At 45.7% G+C, this 21,646-nt stretch overlaps 1 protein-coding gene across 1 annotated transcript; it reads left to right on the plus strand.

Annotated features, from left to right (window-relative positions):
* The first annotated feature begins 1,886 nt into the window (after positions 1-1,886).
* LOC114683578 (cytochrome P450 1B1) lies at positions 1,887-10,697 on the plus strand. The gene is given in 4 exon segments (XM_028857902.2): positions 1,887-2,317; positions 2,693-3,736; positions 6,734-7,185; positions 7,188-10,697. Coding segments are annotated over 3 exon segments (1,629 nt in total). The 5' UTR covers positions 1,887-2,317; position 2,693; the 3' UTR covers positions 7,322-10,697.
* Positions 10,698-21,646: the final 10,949 nt, after the last annotated feature.

The following is a 21,646-nucleotide window of genomic DNA, read 5'->3' on the forward strand; positions in this document are numbered from 1 at the left end:
GACCCCTTCATTAAGTTTCTTTATAATGCAATCAGTTATTCCAATATCAGCTGTGAGGCACCTTCCACCGGCCCCCCTCATACGTGGCCAATTTAAACATGGTGAATATAGTGTTTCTTTGTGAGTTTTATAAACACTCCATCATGGACAAAAAGCGTCAAATATTTCCAGCTGATTAAAAACTTTTACATTTATTATGTGTGTGTTTGTGTGCTCTGGAACAGGTGGGAGGTTGGAGGATTACTTGTGTAAATTGGTTCTCTCCTTGCACCTTGTGGGTGCCAGGCACCCTCTGGCTAGCTTTTATCGGAATATATATATATATATATATATATATATATATATATGTATATATATATATGTATACACATATTAAGTATGCTTTTACTCGGTATAAACCCGTATGAGGGATTTGGAGTGGGACTTTGTGAGTTCAAATCCTGTCTCCACCTCTAAAGAACTGTGTGACTTGTTTAAGTCCCATAATCTCTCTGAATCTGTTTTTTTGTAAATGAGACAATAACACAACGTTGGGAGTGGGTTGTCTGGAGATCGCACCAATGGCCCGGAGCTACAGTTCCTACTTGATTAAAGAGAAGCATTCTACCTCTTCCTCGGCTCGCCTGGCACAAACCTTATTCTCACAGGTGTTTTCAAAGTACGAGTCTATGCATTAACTGGTAGGAACAGGAGCAGCTGCTTCCAGGGCCTTGAGACACCCGAGGCTTTCCTTTAGGAGGAAGCGTCCCCCATGGCCAGCAGCCCCTCGTTTGGGAACCAGGCTGCGCGAGGGAAGGTCGAGAAGCCGGCTGCGATCGAGCATCCCCGGGGCAGGCCCTGGGGGCGCAGCTGTGCGTGCGTCGCCGAGGGTGGTGGCGGCAGGCACCCCGCCCTTGGCCGCCGCCTCGGCGTGTCAGGTGCCGTGAGAAGCGCGGGAGGGGCGGCCGAGAGCAGCGCCCAGGGAGATGACTGGAGCCGACTTCCCAGAAGTCGCGCACGCAAGGCACAGCTCCGCACGCAAGGGGGAGGCGACAGCAGAAACTTTTCAACCCGAGCGTTCCAGGCATGCAGAGCTGCCTCCTCCTCCCACTCACCACCGCCCCCTCTTAGGTCTCGCGCTCCAGGACTGCCCCCGGCGGCGCCCAAACTTGCATTACAGCCTGGGTGCGATCAGAGCTGTCTCGTGTGACCAGCAGGTGGCGCGTCCCCTATCTTTCCAACCTGGGAAGTCTCCAGGCCTGCTGAGCTTTGTGTGCCGAAGGATGTTGCTGAGTTTTGTGTGCCGAAGGATGGTCCACGCCTGGGGCGGTAGGGCAGCAGCTTTCAGGGGTTCCTGATCTCGCCAGCAGAGGTGGAAAGAGGACCTGTGCACACAATGAGCCACGCTGTAGGGCCAAAGGGTTCGCAAAACCTTAAGATAAAAATCAAGGCAAGACAAACCGTAAGCAACCCAAGCTACCCCTGTTCCTAAAATGACAAGTTTCCTTTTCTGGCTGGGTGCCTAAGGATCACGAGCTAAGCACCAAGCTCGAGTCACCTGGAGGAGGGGGGCGAGCTCTTGGGTGCTCTCTGCTCCAGCGCGCAGAGGCGTGGGAAATTCCGTCCCAAACTCGGTTCTGGGGAAAGCGTGGGGTCTTGACTCGGGGATGGCTGATGATAAGAAGCCGTTATCGCCAAAGGAAAACTTGACGAGGCGGCTCCCGACAAAACGGCCAGCTACTGTTCCAGGACCCGTCCAGGACCGTCGGAGCGCGCGGCGCGGACTTCCCATTGGACCACCCTGGGTCACCGTGAGCGCGGACGGACGCGAGCCCCAGACTTTCGCGCCCCGCCCCTCACGCCCCACCCCCTCGAGGTCCCGTTCCCTCCAGCCTCTACCCAGTCCTTAAAACCCCCGGGTAGAGGGATGGCGCGTGTCGCCTCGGGGGTGCGCCGCAGACACCTCTGCGACGCCAGCTTGAAAGCCGTCCACGGCCTGGGATCTGATTCCACTTTATCAACTCCCCACCCCCACCCGTCTCAACCGCAACTCCAACAACTCCGTGAGAAAGCCCCGACTTTGCGGAGCCCCAGGTGCAGTGGAGCTCAGCAGACTTGAGACACTTTTTTCCCCCCTCCCTCTCCTCCAGCCCAATCCAAGTTTAGGTTCTGACTGAGCCAAGAGTGGGTGCTAAAGCAGCGGGGCATCAGGTGTCTAGGGCGGGCCTCCAGGTCTCTGGGGACTCTCAGGTTGAAGTCTTGCTCTGGGCAGAGGCTCCAGGGCGTTTTCCCAGAGCCGGTGGCTCTGCACCGCTGGAAAAACCACGCTTCGTCGCAGGTCAGTCTGTCCGCGGAGTCACCTTCCCCGTGGCCTCTTCAGACCGGTTCTTGCAATTCAGTGGTGGGGTGTTAGCTACTTTAAAAGAAACCTGCCTTTGGGTCTGCCACCGGCATTATGTCGGAATTCCGGGAACCGTTAAGCCCCTGGGGATTCTGAAGCGGGTTGTCTCTGCTGGAGGCTGGGGTGGGTGTGGAAGGGTCGTCTTAAGCACCTTGTGCAGAAAGCCACCCCTGACCTGAGCTAGGCACCGCCTCCTCTCTATTCAACAAGGCTCTGTGGTCCCATGCTGGGGCTGGGACGCGGGGGACTCACTCTTTTTTTTTTTTTTATTTGCGCACCTGAGTGTGTCACATTTTGCTTTTGTATCCCCAGCATGGCCACCAGCCTTAGCGCAGACAGCCCGCAGCCGCTGAGTCCGCTGTCTACTCAGCAGACCACACTTCTGCTACTCCTCTCCGTCCTGGCCGCCGTGCACTTGGGACAGTGGCTGCTGCGACAGTGGCGGCGGAAACCGTGGTCCTCGCCCCCGGGTCCCTTCCCTTGGCCACTGATCGGAAATGCGGCGTCTGTGGGCCGAGCGTCACACCTGTACTTTGCTCGCCTTGCGAGGCGCTATGGGGACGTTTTCCAGATCCGCCTGGGCAGCTGTCCCGTCGTGGTGCTGAACGGCGAGAGTGCCATCCACCAAGCCCTGGTGCAACAGGGCAGCGTCTTCGCGGGCCGGCCGCCCTTCCCCTCTTTCCGCGTGGTGTCTGGTGGCCGCAGCCTGGCGTTTGGCCACTACTCGGAGCGCTGGAAGGCGCAGCGACGCGCGGCCTATGGCACGATGCGCGCCTTCTCCACGCGCCACCCGCGCAGCCGCCGCCTCCTGGAGGGCCACGCGCTGTGCGAGGCCCGAGAGTTGGTGGCGGTCCTGGTGCGACGCTGCTCGGGCGGCGCCGTCCTGGATCCGACGCAGCCGATCATCGTGGCCGTGGCCAATGTCATGAGCGCCGTGTGCTTCGGCTGCCGGTACAACCACGACGATGCCGAGTTCCTAGAGCTGCTCAGCCACAACGAAGAGTTCGGGCGCACGGTGGGCGCAGGCAGCCTGGTGGACGTGCTGCCCTGGCTGCAGCTCTTCCCTAACCCGGTGCGCACCGCCTTCCGCGAGTTCGAGCAGGTCAACCGCAGCTTCACCAACTTCGTCCTGGACAAGTTTTTCAAGCACCGCGAAAGCCTGGTGCCCGGGGCTGCTCCCCGAGACATGATGGACGCCTTCATCCTCTCCGCCGAAAAGAAGGCGGCCGGTGGCCCTGGCGATGGTCCCTTCGGGCTGGATTTGGAGAACGTCCCCGGCACTATTACGGACATCTTCGGAGCCAGCCAGGACACCCTTTCCACCGCGCTGTTGTGGCTGCTCATCCTCTTTACCAGGTAAAGTCTCCAGGAGGGATGGGTCGATCCTTTCTTTCCTCCTTTGAAAAAGGGCGTATGGCTGAAAGGTCACTAGCTAGGCGCAGGGTTTGAGGTTTCGCCCGGCCCCACCTCCTTTCCTTAAAACTGAGATCTCAGGGAAGATAACCCCGGGACCACTAGGGCAGGCCTAGACGCGCTCCCCACCCCCTACGGTTGCCAGCATCTCTGAAGTTGTCTCTGCCCCTCCCTACTCCTCTCGTGGCTGGGAACAAATTTGGGAAGAGCCCTCCCCCGCAAAAACAAGATTTTTTTTGCCATGAGAGATCATCCTTGATCCTTCCGTGGCTCAATAGAAGCAGAATTGGACCAGCTCCAAGGTTCAAGGTGGTGCAGTAGAATGTTAACTAAACATGGCGCACGCAGCTGGCACCTCGGAGGCTGTCCAGCCCGGGTCTTAACATCCAGCTGCAGGGCAGGGCTTTGTTACCAGGCAAAGGAAGCCAGAGGAGGCAGGTCCCCAGAGGACAACCTGAGAATAAGATTCACCCCGAGGCAAAGAAAGTAGGAGCAAAGAAAGCCACTTCTGTGGATGTGATCAGGATCTAGAGAGGAGTCTAAGTTATCAAGGAGGTGCCAGGGCCATCCTAATCTGTGGGCCAGGGCACAGACCTCTACAGAACTTCAAGGCTGCTGCGTGCAAGGATTAAGCAGCCCCCCCACCCCCCGCTGTCAGGTGGTCTAAGCAAATGAATCCTTTATGAGAATTTGACGGTCACCTAATGTTTACCTGAAATTCAAATTTAGCTTGTATTTTATCTGGAAACCCTATGCCGTTTCTTAGCACGTAAGGGATACTGAATATGTGCTCCACCTTTGAATTTGGCATGCAGAATCCATTCCTATTTGGATTCACACAATTCGTATTTCTTTAGATGTTGCACATCTACTTTCACATTTTTCTTTTCTTTTCTGGAGTTGAGGACCGAACTCAGGGCCTTGTGCTTGCTAGGCAAGCACTTTACCACTGAGCTAAATCCTCAACCCTACTTTCCCATTTTAAAAGTCTATTTAAAATAACTTTTCAATATTAAAGTCAAAGCGTGGAAACATATATTGGGACTATTGGGTCGGGGCTGGGGAAGGGGAGGCAGAGAATAAAGGGAATTCAACTCAAGATTAGGAAAAAGACCACCTTGGAGTGGGATCACCAGGTCTTTCACATACCAAGATGAGCTTGTACCCTTTGGAATAAAAAAATTATTGAGCTGTGTAAGCGGCTTTCCATGTGTTCCAGAGAAATAAAATAATTTTGGGGTCATTGTCAATTAAACAAAGATGACATTATTTTTTCTTTTTGGTGAAGAGACAATATAATCAGAATGGGTAAATTATGATGCCTGTTTAGAGCATAAATTTTACAGGCACACCTAGTCGGTCCACTGCTACATAGTGTCTACATAGGGCCAACTAGTAACTGTTGCAGGGAGGGTTTGCTCCATGGGGTCAGAAATGCTTACTATTTGGCCCTTCGTGGGAAACGTTGGAAGTTCTGTTAAGTGGTTTTAACAGCAGCCGGGATTTCACCATTTAAAGTCTTAGCTTATTTTCAAGGCTGTAATTATTCTCCTCCAACCTCCACCCTTTTTGAGCCTTCTATTTAAACTTCCTCAACGTTTAACACTGATGTTAGCATGCTTTTTCTCTTTTAAAAAGTATTTTTTTTCATTCATTTATTTTTGAGTATATGGCAGTTTTGCCTGAGTGGATGTCTGTGTACCAGGTGCACGCCTGGTGCCTGCAGAGGTCAGAAGGGGGTGGATCCCTTGGGACTGGAGTTACAAACTCCACTCAGCTGCCTTATGGGCGCTGGGAATTGTTCCCAGGCACTCTGCAAGAGCAGCTGATGCCCTTAACCACAGAGGTTACCAATTTCTCTCACTCAATATTACAAGTTAGACAATTTTATTTTTCTGTATTAAGCCTGTATTTTTAGTAATTTTGATGGCTACATAATATCTTGTCCTAATATTGTACACATATAAAATCAGTTTTCAGCTTTAATTGTTGGTTTTTGACTGCATCATAAGTTTTAAGTATTATTCTAATTAAGTATCATTATACCTGTTAAGCTATTTTCTGAAAATAGCCTTTTAGAGATAAATAATTGGGTTTAAAAAATGAAGGACTGAGGAATGATTGCCTTTGTAAAGTTTGCTGTGCACTAAGATTTTTTTCTTCCAAAAGAATTATCCCAGTTTCTATCAGCAAGAGCGCAGAAGTAAAATTTGTACCCCCATCTGACAAACTGGGACTCTGCCTTTTAAATTTAGGAAATGTGTAGCTTTATCTATCAGGAGACCAGTAATACTTTATAAAATAATAACAGTGAATTGTCTAATGATATGAGGAAAGGAAAATAATCCATGTCCAGGGCAGTGTTTGAGCTTTTGTGGGCCTGGGGTCCTTTGGCCGTTGTAGAATGCTTTATGAACACATTGAAAGTATATTTTATGACCACACTGGTATAAAATCAATATTAAAAACATGTTATGAGAACTTATACTTAGAAGTCCATTTGTTTAGGTCTGAAGGTTTTACAGGATAGACAAATATTTTCCTGGGTGTCTAAAATGTCTTGTGGGCCTAGGCACTGTGCCCGGTACATAAGTAGGTTTGGCCACTAATGTGCATTTTTAGACTATTAAAAACTTAAGAGTTTTATTTTCTCACAATGGGAAATTAATCCTAGGCTATAAGAGGCTTATTACAGAAAAATAAAATTGTCTAACTTGTAATATTGAGTGAGAGAAATTGGTAACCTGTTTTTTTTTTTTTTCTTTCAGAAATTGTAATTCAGTCACAGACCTAGATAGTTTGTGGAATTAAAGTAGAATTGCTGTGTGCTGTGAGGTGGAGGGTGAACTAATTTTGTTTTTTTTCTCTCTCTCTCCCTCTCCCTCTCTCTCCCTCTCCCCTCTCTCTCAATCTTCCCCTTTCTTGCTGAAATCCAAATAGATACCCTGATGTACAGGCTCGGGTGCAGGCTGAGTTGGACCAGGTTGTGGGGAGGGACCGTCTACCCTGCATGGATGACCAGCCCAACCTGCCATACGTCATGGCTTTCCTTTATGAATCGATGCGATTTTCCAGCTTTCTGCCTGTTACCATTCCTCACGCCACCACGGCCAACACGGTGGTCCTAGGCTACTACATCCCCAAGAACACGGTGGTTTTTGTCAACCAATGGTCTGTGAACCACGACCCAGCCAAGTGGCTTAACCCAGAGGACTTTGAGCCAGCCCGATTCCTGGACAAGGATGGCTTCATCAATAAGGAACTAGCCAGCAGTGTGATGATTTTTTCTGTGGGCAAACGGCGGTGCATCGGGGAAGAGCTCTCTAAGATGCTCCTGTTTCTTTTTATCTCCATCCTCGCTCATCAGTGCGATTTCAAGGCTAACCCAAACGAGCCTCAAACATGAGTTTCAGTTACGGCCTGACCATTAAGCCCAAGTCGTTTAAAATCCACGTGTCTCTCAGAGAGTCCATGGAGCTACTTGATAGTGCTGTTCAAAAGCTGCAAACTGAGGAGGCTGGTCAGTGAGAAGCCAGAGGTAGCCGAAATGTTACAATACCCGCCTCATTAACTGGGGAGGAAAACACAGGGTTTTTTGTTTGTTTTTTCCAGTTCCACTTTGGCCATCACGTCTCTTAAGTGAGCAGAAACCAAGTGGTCTGAAGGTGAAGCATGTTTACCATGGCTCCTCCAGGTCCCATGCCACCGTTACTGGATGTATTTTTGAATCAGAGTAAAAGGGCCCAAGGAATTTGGATCCTGTCAGCAAAAACTTCCTAAGGGAACTCCCCCCGCCCCAATTAAACACATGCACACATATCAATAGATGTGCACAACTACCAACAAAGTATTTCAGTAATTCTGCCTTTGCAGGTAGATTTGAGATGGAACTTCTATGTGCAGAAATTGACCCCTTCAGAAACCACACTAAGCAAAGGTTTAGGATATACTCAAGATTTGAAGACAAGTAGTTTCAGTGTAAAATTGTAAAGACCAGAAATTCTCCACCAAGAAACAACCTACTTAGGAAAGTAATTTAACTCCTTTGAGGTAGCCCTGGGTAAGGTTTTCTTTCTGCCTGCAGATGTGCCTCCCACTTTAGGATGGACCCTAAAGTCAGTTGCTCAAAAAGAAATGAATAGGTAACTTAATAACTGCAGTAGATTTCAGCGATTAATTAATTTAAAGGTAAATTGTTTAGACAGCAAAATTTTTTTTCTGCAAGTTAAAGTTGTGTGTCATTTGGCTGCTAACGTAAACTATTCCAGTTATGAGGAGAAAAAATATTTGCTAGTCCAACTTAAGCTTTCAGATATGGGATTGTAATAAACTGGTATCAGTAATAAGTCTCACAAACCAAAAAAACAAAACAAAACCTCATGTCACCAAATAGTATTCAATGCATGTAAATTTGTTACATAATTATACATAAACATCATATGAATATTAATTATTTGATCAGCAAAACATTTGAATGATATATTTCTTATGTCATATAGTAAACCAAACAGTATATATAATCATTTGAAGTTTGCCCAGATCCATGCAGTGAGTTAGACTAAATGGATCTGTTTTGACATCAGGGAACCATGTAACAAAGATTTGTTTTTTTCCCATTCAAGGTTCAGGCAAGGAACAAATCTCAAAACTAAACCAGCAAAACATGTTCTTATCTGGTAGTTGTTATGATAAAGATGCTCCTTTTGGAATTGACCGCATTAAAATGTTAAGGTTCCAAACTCTTAGCATGCTTCAATTTTAAATTAATTTAAAATCCATCTTGATTATTTTGTTTCAGTTGAAGCTAGAGGAAATAGCATCACCATCCCTTCAAAGGGGAGACACCTAACCTTTGTCTGAGGACAAATACTGAAAAAAAGGCTATGGATTTTCTGGATATTCTTTGTATTAGGACATATGATAGGAAACTCATTACAACTGGGCAATTTCTTTTTAACCGTTATTATTGTTGTTGTTACTGTTTTTGAAGTTGAGTATTAAGGTCTGTGGTTTTTTTGTTTTTTTTTTTTTAATTGTCTTGGGAGGTTGTTTAGTGAGACGGTGGGGGAAGCTAAAATCAGCTTTCTTATTTAGGCTGGCACACTATGAGCAGTCACCTTTTGGTAGCCGGGAAAGAGGAAATAGATGTATTTGGACTATGTAAACAAGCTGAAAACCTTTGGAGAAGGGCTGGAAGCATGCAGAAGTAGGAGCAGGCCTGGTGGGGGGTTCCCGTTTCTGTTTTCCTTGCCATTAGACGGAACAAAAGAAGCCCACGGCGCTCAGAGAGCTTACTGTTTGCTCTGTTTCTCTGGGCTTTGTGGAATTTTCATATCAGAATTACAAAGGATGGAGTGTGTGATGCCTTTTGTGTGGAGGCAGCCAGAAGCTGCAAGACGCAAAGAATGAGTATGAAGAAAGATGTTTAAATGGTTCCCATTCACTCCAAATTAATTTATTGAACAATAAAATTTGAAACATGAACATTTCTGGGGAGAAAAAGATGTTTGGAGTGACAGCCCTTAAATTTTAAGGGTGTCTTAAGAATCGCCGGAACCTTCCTTGACCTCTCCCCTCTACATTTATTTTGTCGTTGGAAACTGAGTTATAAAAATTTAATCTTTATTTAAAGGTTTTCACAACAGAACCCCTTAAATGTGAAACATGGGTTGTGTCAGTATTTTAAAGGCCTTGATTTCAACTACAGAAATGAACTCTATCCAAAGTTTTTGAAGTTTTTTTTTAAAAGTCTTCTTAAAAGCATGCCCTCAGTAGGACTGGGACAGAGACATGCGCTCCTGTGGCCTCTTTCTCTGAGAAATCCGTCATAGTGAAAGTCGTCATGTACCAATCTGGACCCCTCATTAAGTTAACCAGACCCAGATGTGCGTTTTGTGAATGTGGGCACCGTTTTCACCAGAGGCTTTCAGAGCCAGAGGAAGAAGCAGGGGGTGCGTTCTTTAATGTATTTAGAAACCAGTGAAAGGAAGGAGGCTGTAAACCAGAAATGAGCAATAATACCGGATCTGGAGGCTATCGTGATGGATTTACTGACTTAATCAGAAAGCCTGATGTTATTTCTCCCACAGAAGGACTTCATTTGCTCATCACCACATAAGGCAGAATGTTCAGCTCAGCGCAGCAAAAGTGCTTTCTTACTAAATGCCTCATTTGGGTATTAATGCTTGGATTATGTCAGAACATCCTTTTTTTTTTTTTTTTCAAAACAAAAAAAGATGTCTCGGGTATGTTTTGTGGATTAATCAAAAGAGTTCATGCCCCAGAACTTAGCCTTTACCTGTGAAATATTACCACACTCTTAATGTTTTCACACCAGGGCTGTATTAGATCAAGTAGATATATCACCATGTATGTTAATTAGTATATTTTTAGCTGTGACACGATTGTATGATAAAGAGTACATGTTACCTGGTGACTATAACCCATGGATAACTTCCTATTTAGCCTCTTCTTGTGTTTTTGTACTTTATCATGTATGTTCTTAGTGTGTATATAGCTGATACAGTGCACAGTCATAACCAAGACAGATTCTATGCACACAGCATTAACTAATGTGTAGCCTTTACCTTTTGATGTACTAAAAATTTTTTTTAAAAAAGTTTTATCGGTCATTATCTATTACAAAACACCATTACCTAGACAATAAAATTCACTTTCATAATTGAATGAAGTTTCTTTTTATGTTATAGCAAAGTCTCATGGGTCATATATTTCTACTATTATTATGTGCTCTGGCATTGACACACTGAAGCGTGTGGTCCTTACAGCTCCTATGTGTACTAATTCTGCTTTCACATACCCACTGTGTGCTGTGTGACTGCCTTCAACTTTGTTACACATCAGTCCATTACTCCCTAATGTAAAAATAAATAAATATGCATCATTTTTGTTGGATCATTCCATACCTTAGCCTGTTTGCTCTTATTTTTTTCCCAATTTATTTTTTCATTCAGTACTTTTTTAGCATCCAGTTTTCTCGAGCAAATCCTTGGTCTTTATATTACTGAATTTATAAAAACCAACACAAGATTAAATTTTACTGGTGATCAGCCAAGAAAAATAAGAGCAAACTCATAATTTTGAAAGACTGGATTGAGGCCTTAACATGTTGACCTAATATTTCTGCTTCATCTGAAAAATGCAGGATACATCTATCCCCCTTGGCAGCATGCTGACCGTTTCTTTGAGCATGCCATCCATTCATTTTGAAGATTTGTGCCCCTTGATTAGGAAGCGTAGCTGACGTCCGATAAAATAGAATGGATGAGAAAATTCTGCGGTGCACTATGTGGAAATACTCTTCTGCAACCTGTATGTATTTGGTAAGTTGCATGGTGTCACGGGACGCATAGCCAGAGCCTCACTGTTCTGCACACACAGGCGGTGGGGCCGTGCAATGTCAGGGGCCCTTATTTCTTCCAGACAACTGCCCCAGTTGTTATGAAAATGAGAAAATAAACAGGAAAGACAAAATGGCACTCTATGTCACCGATACTTTGGCTGGGAGCATCCGTTTAGCAACCCAAAAGGGATGGCTGTGAGTTGGTCTTAAGGAATATTCACCTGTTTTCCAGATGCATGTTTGGAAAAAAAAAAAAGTTCTTGTAAAAAGGTCATATCCATTCAGGACAAGGGAGAAATGCTTTCTGGGGGGAAATTAAAATCTCAGTGGGGTCAGGTTTTTTTTTTTTTGTTTGGGGGAGTAGACCCAATTAACTGATAGAATCCAGGCTACATGCAGGTGGGAAAGGAAGGCGGCTCTGGGCATCACCCAGGTGTGCTCACTGGAGGCTTGTGTTAGTGGAAGTATTAAGGCAACTCCATGTAGTAAAAGGAAGCTTTTTTTTGTGGGGTGACTTACAAGTGAAGGGATAGGTTACAGGATCTGGGAAAGGTGTAGTGCAGTCCAGCGATGTTCTCTGGAAAACTCTGTTCGGTCTACGTCCAGTGTCCAGGGCCCAGGAACCAAGAGAGCTGGCCCATCTGGATCTCGGGTCTTAAGGGCTCCTGTCTCAGCCCTGCCTCGTAGGCATAACAGTTACTGGAAGCCTCAATGGGGGTAGTATTTCCAGGTCAAAGCTGGAACAGCTACCTACTACATCTCTTCCTTTTGTCTAAATAAGAAAGTTCAAACCTAATACAAGACTATATACAATAGGAATGATTATCAAATATTGTTCAGGAGGAATAAGGGGTAATGACCTAGATAAGATGGAACTACGATCAACATGAACAATATCAAACAAGAGACACATGCTAAGATCCAGAAAAGTCTGGAGCAGGGGTAGATGGCACGTTACAGAGATCATTTCAAAAGGTGCCCTATCCTGAAGAACCTGAATCTAATACCAGGTCATCCTGGCACTTTAACATCTGTCCACTTTTCTGTACACATGTTTCAGAAACTAACTGGCTTTCAGCTTTCTCTTATTTTAGCTTGGTGAATCTTTGCTCTCTGGCTTGCTCCTCTTAGTTATCCTTGGAAAAGGAGGAAAAAGGAAGGAAAACGAAACATGTTCTGGCTGGAGAGGTGGCTCAGTGGTTAAGAGCACCGGCTGCTCTTCCAGAGGACCCGGGGTCAATTCCCAGCACCCACATGGCAGCTCACAACTGTCTGTAACTCCAGTCCTGAGGGACCCCACACCCCTGGCAAAACACAAGTACAAACTTGAAGAAAATTTTAAAAAAAGGTCATTACTGTTTTTCAGCATGCATCAGGTAAGAGAGTAAAGACAAACGGAAGGAATAGTGTACACTTAGGGCTTTTGGATCAATGTACTTAAGTAAGCTCTTAACACATTCTAGTGTGGCAGTCTTCGGTGGAGGGGCAGCAGCATCCTCATCGGGACTGTCCCGGAAAGCTGACTTCCTTGCCTTGGTACCGTCACCTGTCTCTTCCCAACTGGCCTATGATTGGAAATACAAGGTAGTTTGCCAGCTTTTGAAAGGCATGATCCTTGGTAGTCTCACAAACAGTTTCCATCCTTTTGGGGGGACCATATTATTGCAAATCCATTCTAGTGGCTAAATGTATTTATTTATTTATTTATTTATTTATTTATTTATTTATTTTAGTTTTTCCAGACAGGGTTGTTGTTGTTGTTGGCTGTTTTTGCTCTTTGCTCTTTGGGGGAGGCTGCCACCCAGCTCCCAAATAAATTACACACACGGAGTCTTATTCTTACTTTTAAATGCCCTGCCTTAGCTTGGCTTGTTTCTAGCCAGCTTTTCTTAACTTTAAATAACTCATCTACCTTTTGCCTCTGGGTTTATACCTTTCTCTTACTTCAGTCTATCATACTTTCACTCTTATTCTGTGGCTAGCAGTGTGGCTGGGTCCTAGCATCCTCCTCTCCTTGCTATCTTGCTCTTTTCTTCTTCTCCTCCCAGATTTCTCCTTCTATTTATTCTCTCTGCCTGCCAGCCCCGCCCATCCCTTCTCCTGCCTTGCTATTGGCCGTTCATCTCTTTACTAGACCATCAGGTGTTTTAGACAGGCACAGTAACACAGCTTCACAGAGTTAAACAAATGCAGCAAAAAAGAATGCAACACATCTTTGCATCATTAAACAAATGTTCCACAGCACAAACAAAAGCAACACATCATAAAATAATATTCTACAACACAGGGTTTCTCTGGTAGCTCTGACTGTCCTGGAACTTGCTCTGTAGACCAGGTTGGCCTTGAACTCAGGGATCTGCCTGCCTCTGCCTCCTGAGTGCTGGGATTAAAGGCGTGTGCCATGACTGCCTGGCTGCTACATTTATTTTTTAAAAAGCAAACAAAGCTGGTAGTAGTAAGAGTTAGGGAATAGGTGAAGTTCCTGGAATTTTGATACAGTCCAGAGGGGAATGCAAAATGGTGTGGTATGACCCGACTCCAGGATATTCATCTTACATAGGAGAAATAAATGCACACAGAAACTATACCTAAATGTTTGCAGCAGCTCTATTCGGAATCACTCAAACTGGAAATGACTTTTTCCCCCAAAGGTGATTAGCCAAAGTGAATGTGGTACAGTCACATAATAGAATCTGACTCAGTAATGAAAAGGAATAACTGAATATAAACCCAACAATGTGGACACTTGTCAAGGGAGTTATGTTAGTTAAAAAATAAATAAAGTCAGTCTCAAAAGGTTATATACTGCATGATTCCAACAGTTTAGTGGTGGAGAAAGTTGGATTTAGTTTTGTACCAGGCTTTTGCTTTTGGACCACCAGCCAGCTTGCAAATCATGACGTGGAGACTTATTCTTAACTATGAATGCTCAGTCTTAGCTTAGCTCTTATTTTAATCTGTTCCTCTTTATCTACATTTTGCCTTGGGGTTCTATTTTCTTTCTGTATATCTTACTTTCTCTGCTTCTTGTGTGTGTGTGTCTGTCTGTCCGTCTGGCAGCTCCTTGGCTTCTGGGCCCAAGCGTGCCCCTTTACCTCTCCCTCATTCTCTCCTCTTTCTGGAGCCTAGATTTCTCCTCCTACTTATTCCCTCTGCCTGTCAGCCCCGCCTCTCCCTCTCTCTGCCTAGCTATTGGCTGTCTAGCTCTTTATCAGACCAATCAGGTGCCCTGGGCTGGCAAGGTGAAACAAACGCAGGACATCTTTACATAATTAAACAAATGCAGCACAGACAAATGTAACACATCTTTACATCGTTAAAGTAATATTCCGCAACATAGTTCTTGATTATGGAAATAGCTACATGGACATATAATTTTAATGAGAAATAAAATCGTAACAGAACAATTTTAAAAGTTTTAAAGGGGAGTTGGTGTAAAGAAGCTTCCACGGACTGAGATAGGTTGCTAGAGCCCATGGCAACTCTTTCTGCATAAGCAACAAGACGGTTTTGTGAAGAAGGGTCAAGGCCTGAGTTGACACTATTGCTGTTTGGAGTGTGTGTGTGTGTGTGTGTGTGTGTGTGTGTGTGTGTGTGTGTGTGTTGGGGAGGGGGCATGCCAGATTCTCCAAGTTCAACAGGAAATGGACCACCAGTCTTTGGGGTAGAACCACTCACAAGCCAGAGACATTTTACTGTGATGCCTTTGGGTGTTAACTGTGTATCAACCAGGCATTGTTGTGGGAACCTGGATATAACAATTAACCCCAGGCCCTGAGCTCATGGAGCCAATCAATAGTCTTAGTGGGATGGACGGGTGGGTGGAAACAACATTTCAGTTGTGTTATAAAAGCAGAGTGGTGTGTGTGTGTACATGTGTGTGTGGTGTGCATACAGAGTGTGTATATATGCATGTGAGTGTGTGTGTGTGTGTGTGTGTGTGTGTTTGTGTTCATGAGCATGTGTGAGTGTGTTGGGAGACTGTTTACAATGAGTAGTCAGGGAACACTCTCTAAGGGAAGCAATACCAAGGGGTAAGCATTGAGGATGTCAGCTTCTGCCTAAGTCCTCCCTGTGCAGGAAATTCAGACAGGGAGTCATCACCGGACAGCACATGAATTACCCACAGCACTAACAAAAAGTCTGGCTACACCCATTGAGTTGATTTCATAGCCACTTAAAATCCGGGCAATTTGAAGTAAACTAGTCCGAGCACACCCTGTGACAGATGTTGTGGGCAAGTCCTTCCTCTGCTTTGGCTTCTGCTTTTGCCAAATGGCATTGGTGTGGTCCAGACCATTCCCTGACTCCAGCTCACTGGCTCCTTCTAGAAATGAACAACCGGACAGCAGGCTTCCGGAGCGAACATACTTTTCAACAGTGCCTTTAAAAATACAAATTACAGTGGATTCTGATGGTGCATGCCTGTAATCCTAGCACTCGGAAGCAGAGGCATGAGGTCAAGGCCATCCTCCCACACATAGTAAGTTTGAGGATTGCCCAGGCTGCGTGAGACCCTGTCTCGGGAACAGAAATAAAATAAACAAAAAGTGTGTTCTAATGATCTGTGGGATTCTTGAACGTGGCGTGTACCAAATGTCTCCAAATTGATTTTGTGTATCTCCGTGGTTCTTCCACACTTCTTGAGACTGTGCCAGGGGAACACACTTTTACTAGCTATGATTGAAAAAGAGAGTCACCGAATCCCAGTAGAGTTGCCGAGAATGGGTCGCCTGGAGGGAGACTGTATAGGGGGGCGGGGGGGTGAGGGGGGGCGTGTCACACATCCTCTGCTGGCCAGCAGCCCGTGCGGAGGCTTCTCTTCTGGCCTTTGCTTTGCTGTTCCACCACACAGTTCTCTGGGACACCAGGCGTCAGGTTACATTCAGCTTGAGAGGCAGAGGCCTCAGGGAAATCTGTGGTGATGAAGCTCAGGATTTTCTGAGCTCACTTCCCGCCACCATCCGTTCTGTTCTCTTGGCTCATGTTTCACCGCTGTCCTCACACAGTCAGACTCAAGGGCCACCTTTGTTCTCTTACTCAGTCATCATCGTTGTAATTTAAGGCTCCGTTTCCTCGGTGTCCACAGGCCCACAGCAGATCCAGCCGTGCTCAGTTTGGCCTTGACACTGGACGAAGCCGTGGAAGAAAGGGGTTGATGTTTCACCGTGTTTTGCAATGTGGCTTCCAGGAACCAGTTGCTATAGAAACAAGGTGAGCCTATCTGTCCTTTCTCTCTTTCTTTCTTCCTTCTTCTTCCTCTTCCTTCCTTCCTCCTTCCTTCTTCCTTCCATCCTTCCTTCCTTTCCTTCCTTCCTTCCTTCCTTCCTTCCTTCCTTCCTTCCTTCCTTCCTTCCTCTCTCTCTCTCTCTCTCTTTCTTTTTTTTTTTCCAAGACAGGGATTCTCTGTGTAGCTTTGCGCCTTTCCTGGAACGCTCTTTGTAGACCAGGCTGGCCTCGAACTCACAGAGATCAGCCTGCCTCTGCCTCCTGAGTGCTGAGATTAAAGGCGTGTGCCACACCGCCCAGCTGTCCCCTCTTTCAAGCTCTTTCAAATGCTGAACCTTGCTCTATTTCTCTGTTGGCAATCCCTGCATGTATCCCGAGACAGCATGAAGTTAACATAATTTAATTTTTGGTTTGTTGTCTGTCTCTAATCCCATCATGCTGCTCCTCAGAATGTAGACCAGTGTATCTGGTACCCTGCTAGAACGGAGCTGGGGGAAACAGATGGGAGTCTGCATGATCCTTCCTCCAATCCTTCCCCTGATGGGCTGAGAACTGCCCTCCCAGGAGTGATGTCTCTAAGATGGCTTCTTCTTTCAGGGCTAAGCATGAAGCCTTGACCTAAAGACATGTGGAAGGATGATGAGCAGTTGAGTGTGGTTTCTCACCTCCTTGGGGACCTCCACCCTGCCTTCCTCCACCTCTTCCCCTATTCCATATGGTTGACTCATCCTGACCTGGCCTTTACCTACAGGCAGACATGCCAACACCCTCATGGGAAAATAGACTCAAGTCAAAGAACAAAGCATGGAGAAGCGACAGCTATGTTTAATTGAATACTGCCATCACATGTTGGATGTTTTTCTGAGTCGTTCCTCTGATATGGTGGCTCCATTGGCTACCAGCCATCTGAAATGACATCAGAGGTCCACAGACCTCAGCCCACGAACCAAATCTGATCTACCACCTGTGTTTATACAGCTTGTGAGCTACGAGTAGTTTTACATTTCTAAGTGGTTGGAAGAAATCGAGAGACGAATAATATTTCACGACACAAGAACATGTTATGAAAGTCAAATTCTTATACCCGTGAATAAAACCAGCTGGAACACAGCCACATTAATTTGCTCTCGTATTGCTCGTGGCTGCTTTCATGGTACAATGGCAGAGTTCAGTAGCTATGACAGATACCACATGGCCCGCAATGCCGAAAATATTCACTCTCTGGCCTTTTACAGAGAAAGCTTGTCAACTGTGGTCTACACGATCCACTTCTCCAGGCACTGACTAATAGGGATAGCAACCTCTTCAAGCTTGAAAGCACTCTTTGGCTGGCAAAGCGCTCCCATAGGATTGTTTCTGCCTGTGTCTTGGCTGGCCTTGGACTGTGCAAGCAACCTGACAAGCTGGGGCTGCCTCACAGAGAGACACAAACCCGCAAAGCCAAGATCCCCCCAAACACGTCAGTCATATTTTTCACAAAGGCAATATTCCAGACTCTGAAAATGTCCACAGTGTGTCATGAACCAAGGAACCCAGCAACTAGAGGCAGAATTCAGACCCACAAGTTGCTATAACAGCATTAAAAGCAAGTGGAAGGAGGTTTGTGGTTTCGGATCTTGAAGGCTTTTTTTCTTCTTCTTGATTCTGACTTTCCGACTTTTAGGACTAAATTCTTACTTTACTCTGTTTTTAACCAACAAATAATTTTATACGTATTATGAGGTACAAGGCAATGTTCTGGCTCATTGTTTGTTGGCTAGGGGTCACCCCTGTGGCCAGCACGTCCATCATCTACAAACCTTTTTCATTTCTTTACGGTGAGTACATCCAACGTCCTCTTTTCCAATCTAAAAATAGTGGATGTTGCTCGTAGAAACGGAGACAAAGAGTCGAGGTAACCAGCGGCTGGGGAGAGCAACAGGGAGAGGGTGATGGGAAGAGGCCAGTCAACAGGCACCATGCTGAAGCTCGGAAACGTAATGCCTGGTATTCTGGGGGCTCCAGGGTTTTATACCTTCTGTGGTTAGCTATCACTTCACCATTCTTGCATATAACCTAAAACATTTGATGGTACCTATTCAATATGTTTAATCCTTTAATCACCAGGGGTACCCTGAACTGTGTTTTGGAGAAGTCCTGTATCTTCTTAAAGTTGTCAAATACAATATAATTTTATATAAAGTCAGGCCCTCCAACCCATCACTTATTCAGCATCTAATTGATGTTCCTAAATGTTGTTAGGCACTATTATAAAGTGTTATGAAACTGAACATTATAAAGATCAACGTACACACTGACTCAGAGGTGCCTTTTCTAGTTGAAGCAACACATTTAAATATTGATGAACATTTAAAAAGAGATGTGTATTAAGAGCATTGGGAACAATGATGAAGAAATATCAAGAGCTTGTGGGGAGAGGACCGTTAGGAAAGGCTCCAGCAAGGAGGTGTCTGAGCTGAAGAAGACACTTAGCAGTTGGTCAGAGAGATACAATGTTGAGGTAAGGTAGGAAAGTCACGGACAGCCCTGGGGAACCCAGCGGGCATAACTCTAGAATCCCAGGGCACACGGCAGCACTGCCACCTTACAGTGCTCAGGAAATAGCTGTAAGGTGAGAGGCTGGGATGTGCTTAGGGGTGTTAATGGTCTAGGTGTGGTGGAGGATTCATGCATGTATGCATCTGTGTGCAATGGCTGGGTGTATCGGACTGAGGGGGCGTGGCAAGTATTATGGGTGTTTGCGTAATGCAAACCATTTTCCTACTTGCTATCAGAGTCTTGGGTATAGGCCATATGGATTCCATGTAGCCTTGGCCATCCTGGAACTCGCTCTGTAGACCAGGCTGGCCTCGAACTCACAGAGACCTGTAGCTAGAGTTTTCCTGCCTGGCCTACAGTCAGGACAAATCTTTGTCACCTACCAGTCCCACAGCCACTCAGACCCAATCAAGTAAACACAGAGACTTATATTGCTTACAAACTGTATGGCCGTGGCAGGCTTCTTGCTAACTGTTCTTATAGCTTAAATTAATCCATTCCCCACAAATCTATACCCTGCCACGCGACTCGTGGCTTACCAGCATTTTCACATGCTGCTTGTCCTGGCTGCAGCTGGCAGTGACTCCTTCTGCCTTCCTGTTCCTTTATTTCTCCTCTCTGTTAGTCCCTCCTATACTTCCTGCCTAGCCACCGGCCAATCAGGTTTTATTTATTGACCAATCAGAGCAACTTGACATACAGACCATTCCACAGCACAACCAAGTGCAGACCATCTCAGACACCTGCACTCAGGCCCATGGTCCTAATCATCCTCTATTCGGACCTGCTGGGTAAAACCACAAGGAACTCAAGAACGGGCTCCCACAGGACATACAGAACATCCCACAGCAGAGACCTGCCTCCTGAGTGCTGGGGTTAAAGGCCACCACGGCTGGGCTTCTGTAAGGGACTTTTTAAGGCTCTTCAGAAATGTTGGAGTTCTAAGGTTGTCACATTCTACATGACTTGCTTTCTTGGGAACATGAAGAGAAACATTTAAAAGTTGGGGCTGTGTGTGTGGGCCTACAAAAGGGATTCACGGTTAAGATGTATTTAGGCACGTGCACATACTGATTCTAAAGGGAGAGAGGAAAGGGTGAAGGAAATGTTTGTATGGGGAAAGACTCTGGGAAGGAGGAGGCCAAGATGCTTTTGGGACATGGTACCAAATTTCCTGGGGCTCGTGTAATGTGGGTTTAAGAACTTTCTTTGGATCTCATGTTCGGGTACTGTCTTTGTCAGGTTATGAAAATGTGTGTGAACTTGCTGTTACCTGTAACTGTTTAAAGTGGGTATTTACTCCTGGGGACAAAGACCTTGATAAAGGCTCAGGTTCCTAGAGTTTCACAAGTTTAATGGAAATGAATGAGGCAATTCCATGTAGTTTTTCTGATAGTCAAAAGAGGTTTATTTTGGATCAATTTACAGCAAGCAAAGGGGTCAGTTATGGGATCCAGGAGAGGTAAGGCACAGTCCCAATGCAGTTCTCTGGTGAACTCTGACTTGGTCTGCGGTCCAGCATCCAGCGTCCAGGATCACGAGGTAGCCAAGAGAAATCACGGATGTACACATCTCAGGTCTTAAGGGGTCTCCATCTTGGCCATGCCCTGGGTGGGCGCAGGTACCTAGCAGTTACCTGCTGCCTACTAGGGGTAGTGTTTCAGGGGTGAAACACAGACAACTGCCCCTAGAGTAAGTATTCAAGTAAACAGTGCATGCTAAAACCTTGGCACAAAATTGCAGCGGAGAAGCGTGGAACAAAACACCAGGTACCGCAGCTAGAGTCATAATTATTATTGGGAACATCAGGCCTAGATGCTGGGGAAACAAGGTCATAAGATTTCTAACTAACCACAGCTTGCCTATGGAGATTTGAAAATGCAGTGTAGAAGAGAAATATGTGAGCTACAGTACCGAGAATTAAGCCATCTCTTCCCCGGCCTCCAAACTGCACTCTCAGACTCTCAGAAAGTATTTAGGGGCCCCTGGGAAACCTGGGGATCATTCTGGATCACAACTGGGCCCCAGGCATCCATTTACTGTTCCTTCCCCCCACCCCCTTTACAGCTGGCTGTCTTTGAACTCATTGCAATCCTCCTACCTCAACCTCTCAAGTGCTGGGATTACATTCATGAACCACCGAATCCAATGCTCAGCTCAACCTCAGTTATTTTTCTTCTATGGGCAATTTTTTAAAAGCACATATGGAGAAAATAATTAAACCATTGTAAGTTTAATTGTACTTGCAATTACATAAATGTACCAGCACCTCCTAAGCCAACATAGTGTTAATTACATACCTTTTCTTTTCTTTTTTTTCAAAAGTAAATTTAGATGTGCCTTAGGTCATTCCTCCTCAAATCCATTAACATGCAGTTATGCAAACCTAACATTTGTCAAAATGAACGCCACTGACAATTGTGCTTTACCATTTGAAAGAATGAAATTGAACATTTACAATCTTAAAAATGAGTAGAATGAGTCGGAGCTTTATAACGGGACCATGTTATTCCACAATCTTTTCCTATACAAATGCCTAAGCAAGCAACCACCACGCCCGGCCCTATGTCAATGTTAAATATAGTTTAAAAGTAAAGGGATAGAGGCAGGTGTATCATGCTGATGCAGGTTAAAAGAACTCTGCAAGCCAAGCCAGGCAGGGGTGGCGCATGCCTTTAATCCCAGCACTCGGGAGGCAGAGCCAGGCGGATCCCTGTGAGTTC

This window comes from Peromyscus leucopus, chromosome 22, assembly GCF_004664715.2.
Source record: "Peromyscus leucopus breed LL Stock chromosome 22, UCI_PerLeu_2.1, whole genome shotgun sequence".
Classification (NCBI taxonomy): Eukaryota; Metazoa; Chordata; class Mammalia; order Rodentia; family Cricetidae; genus Peromyscus; species Peromyscus leucopus.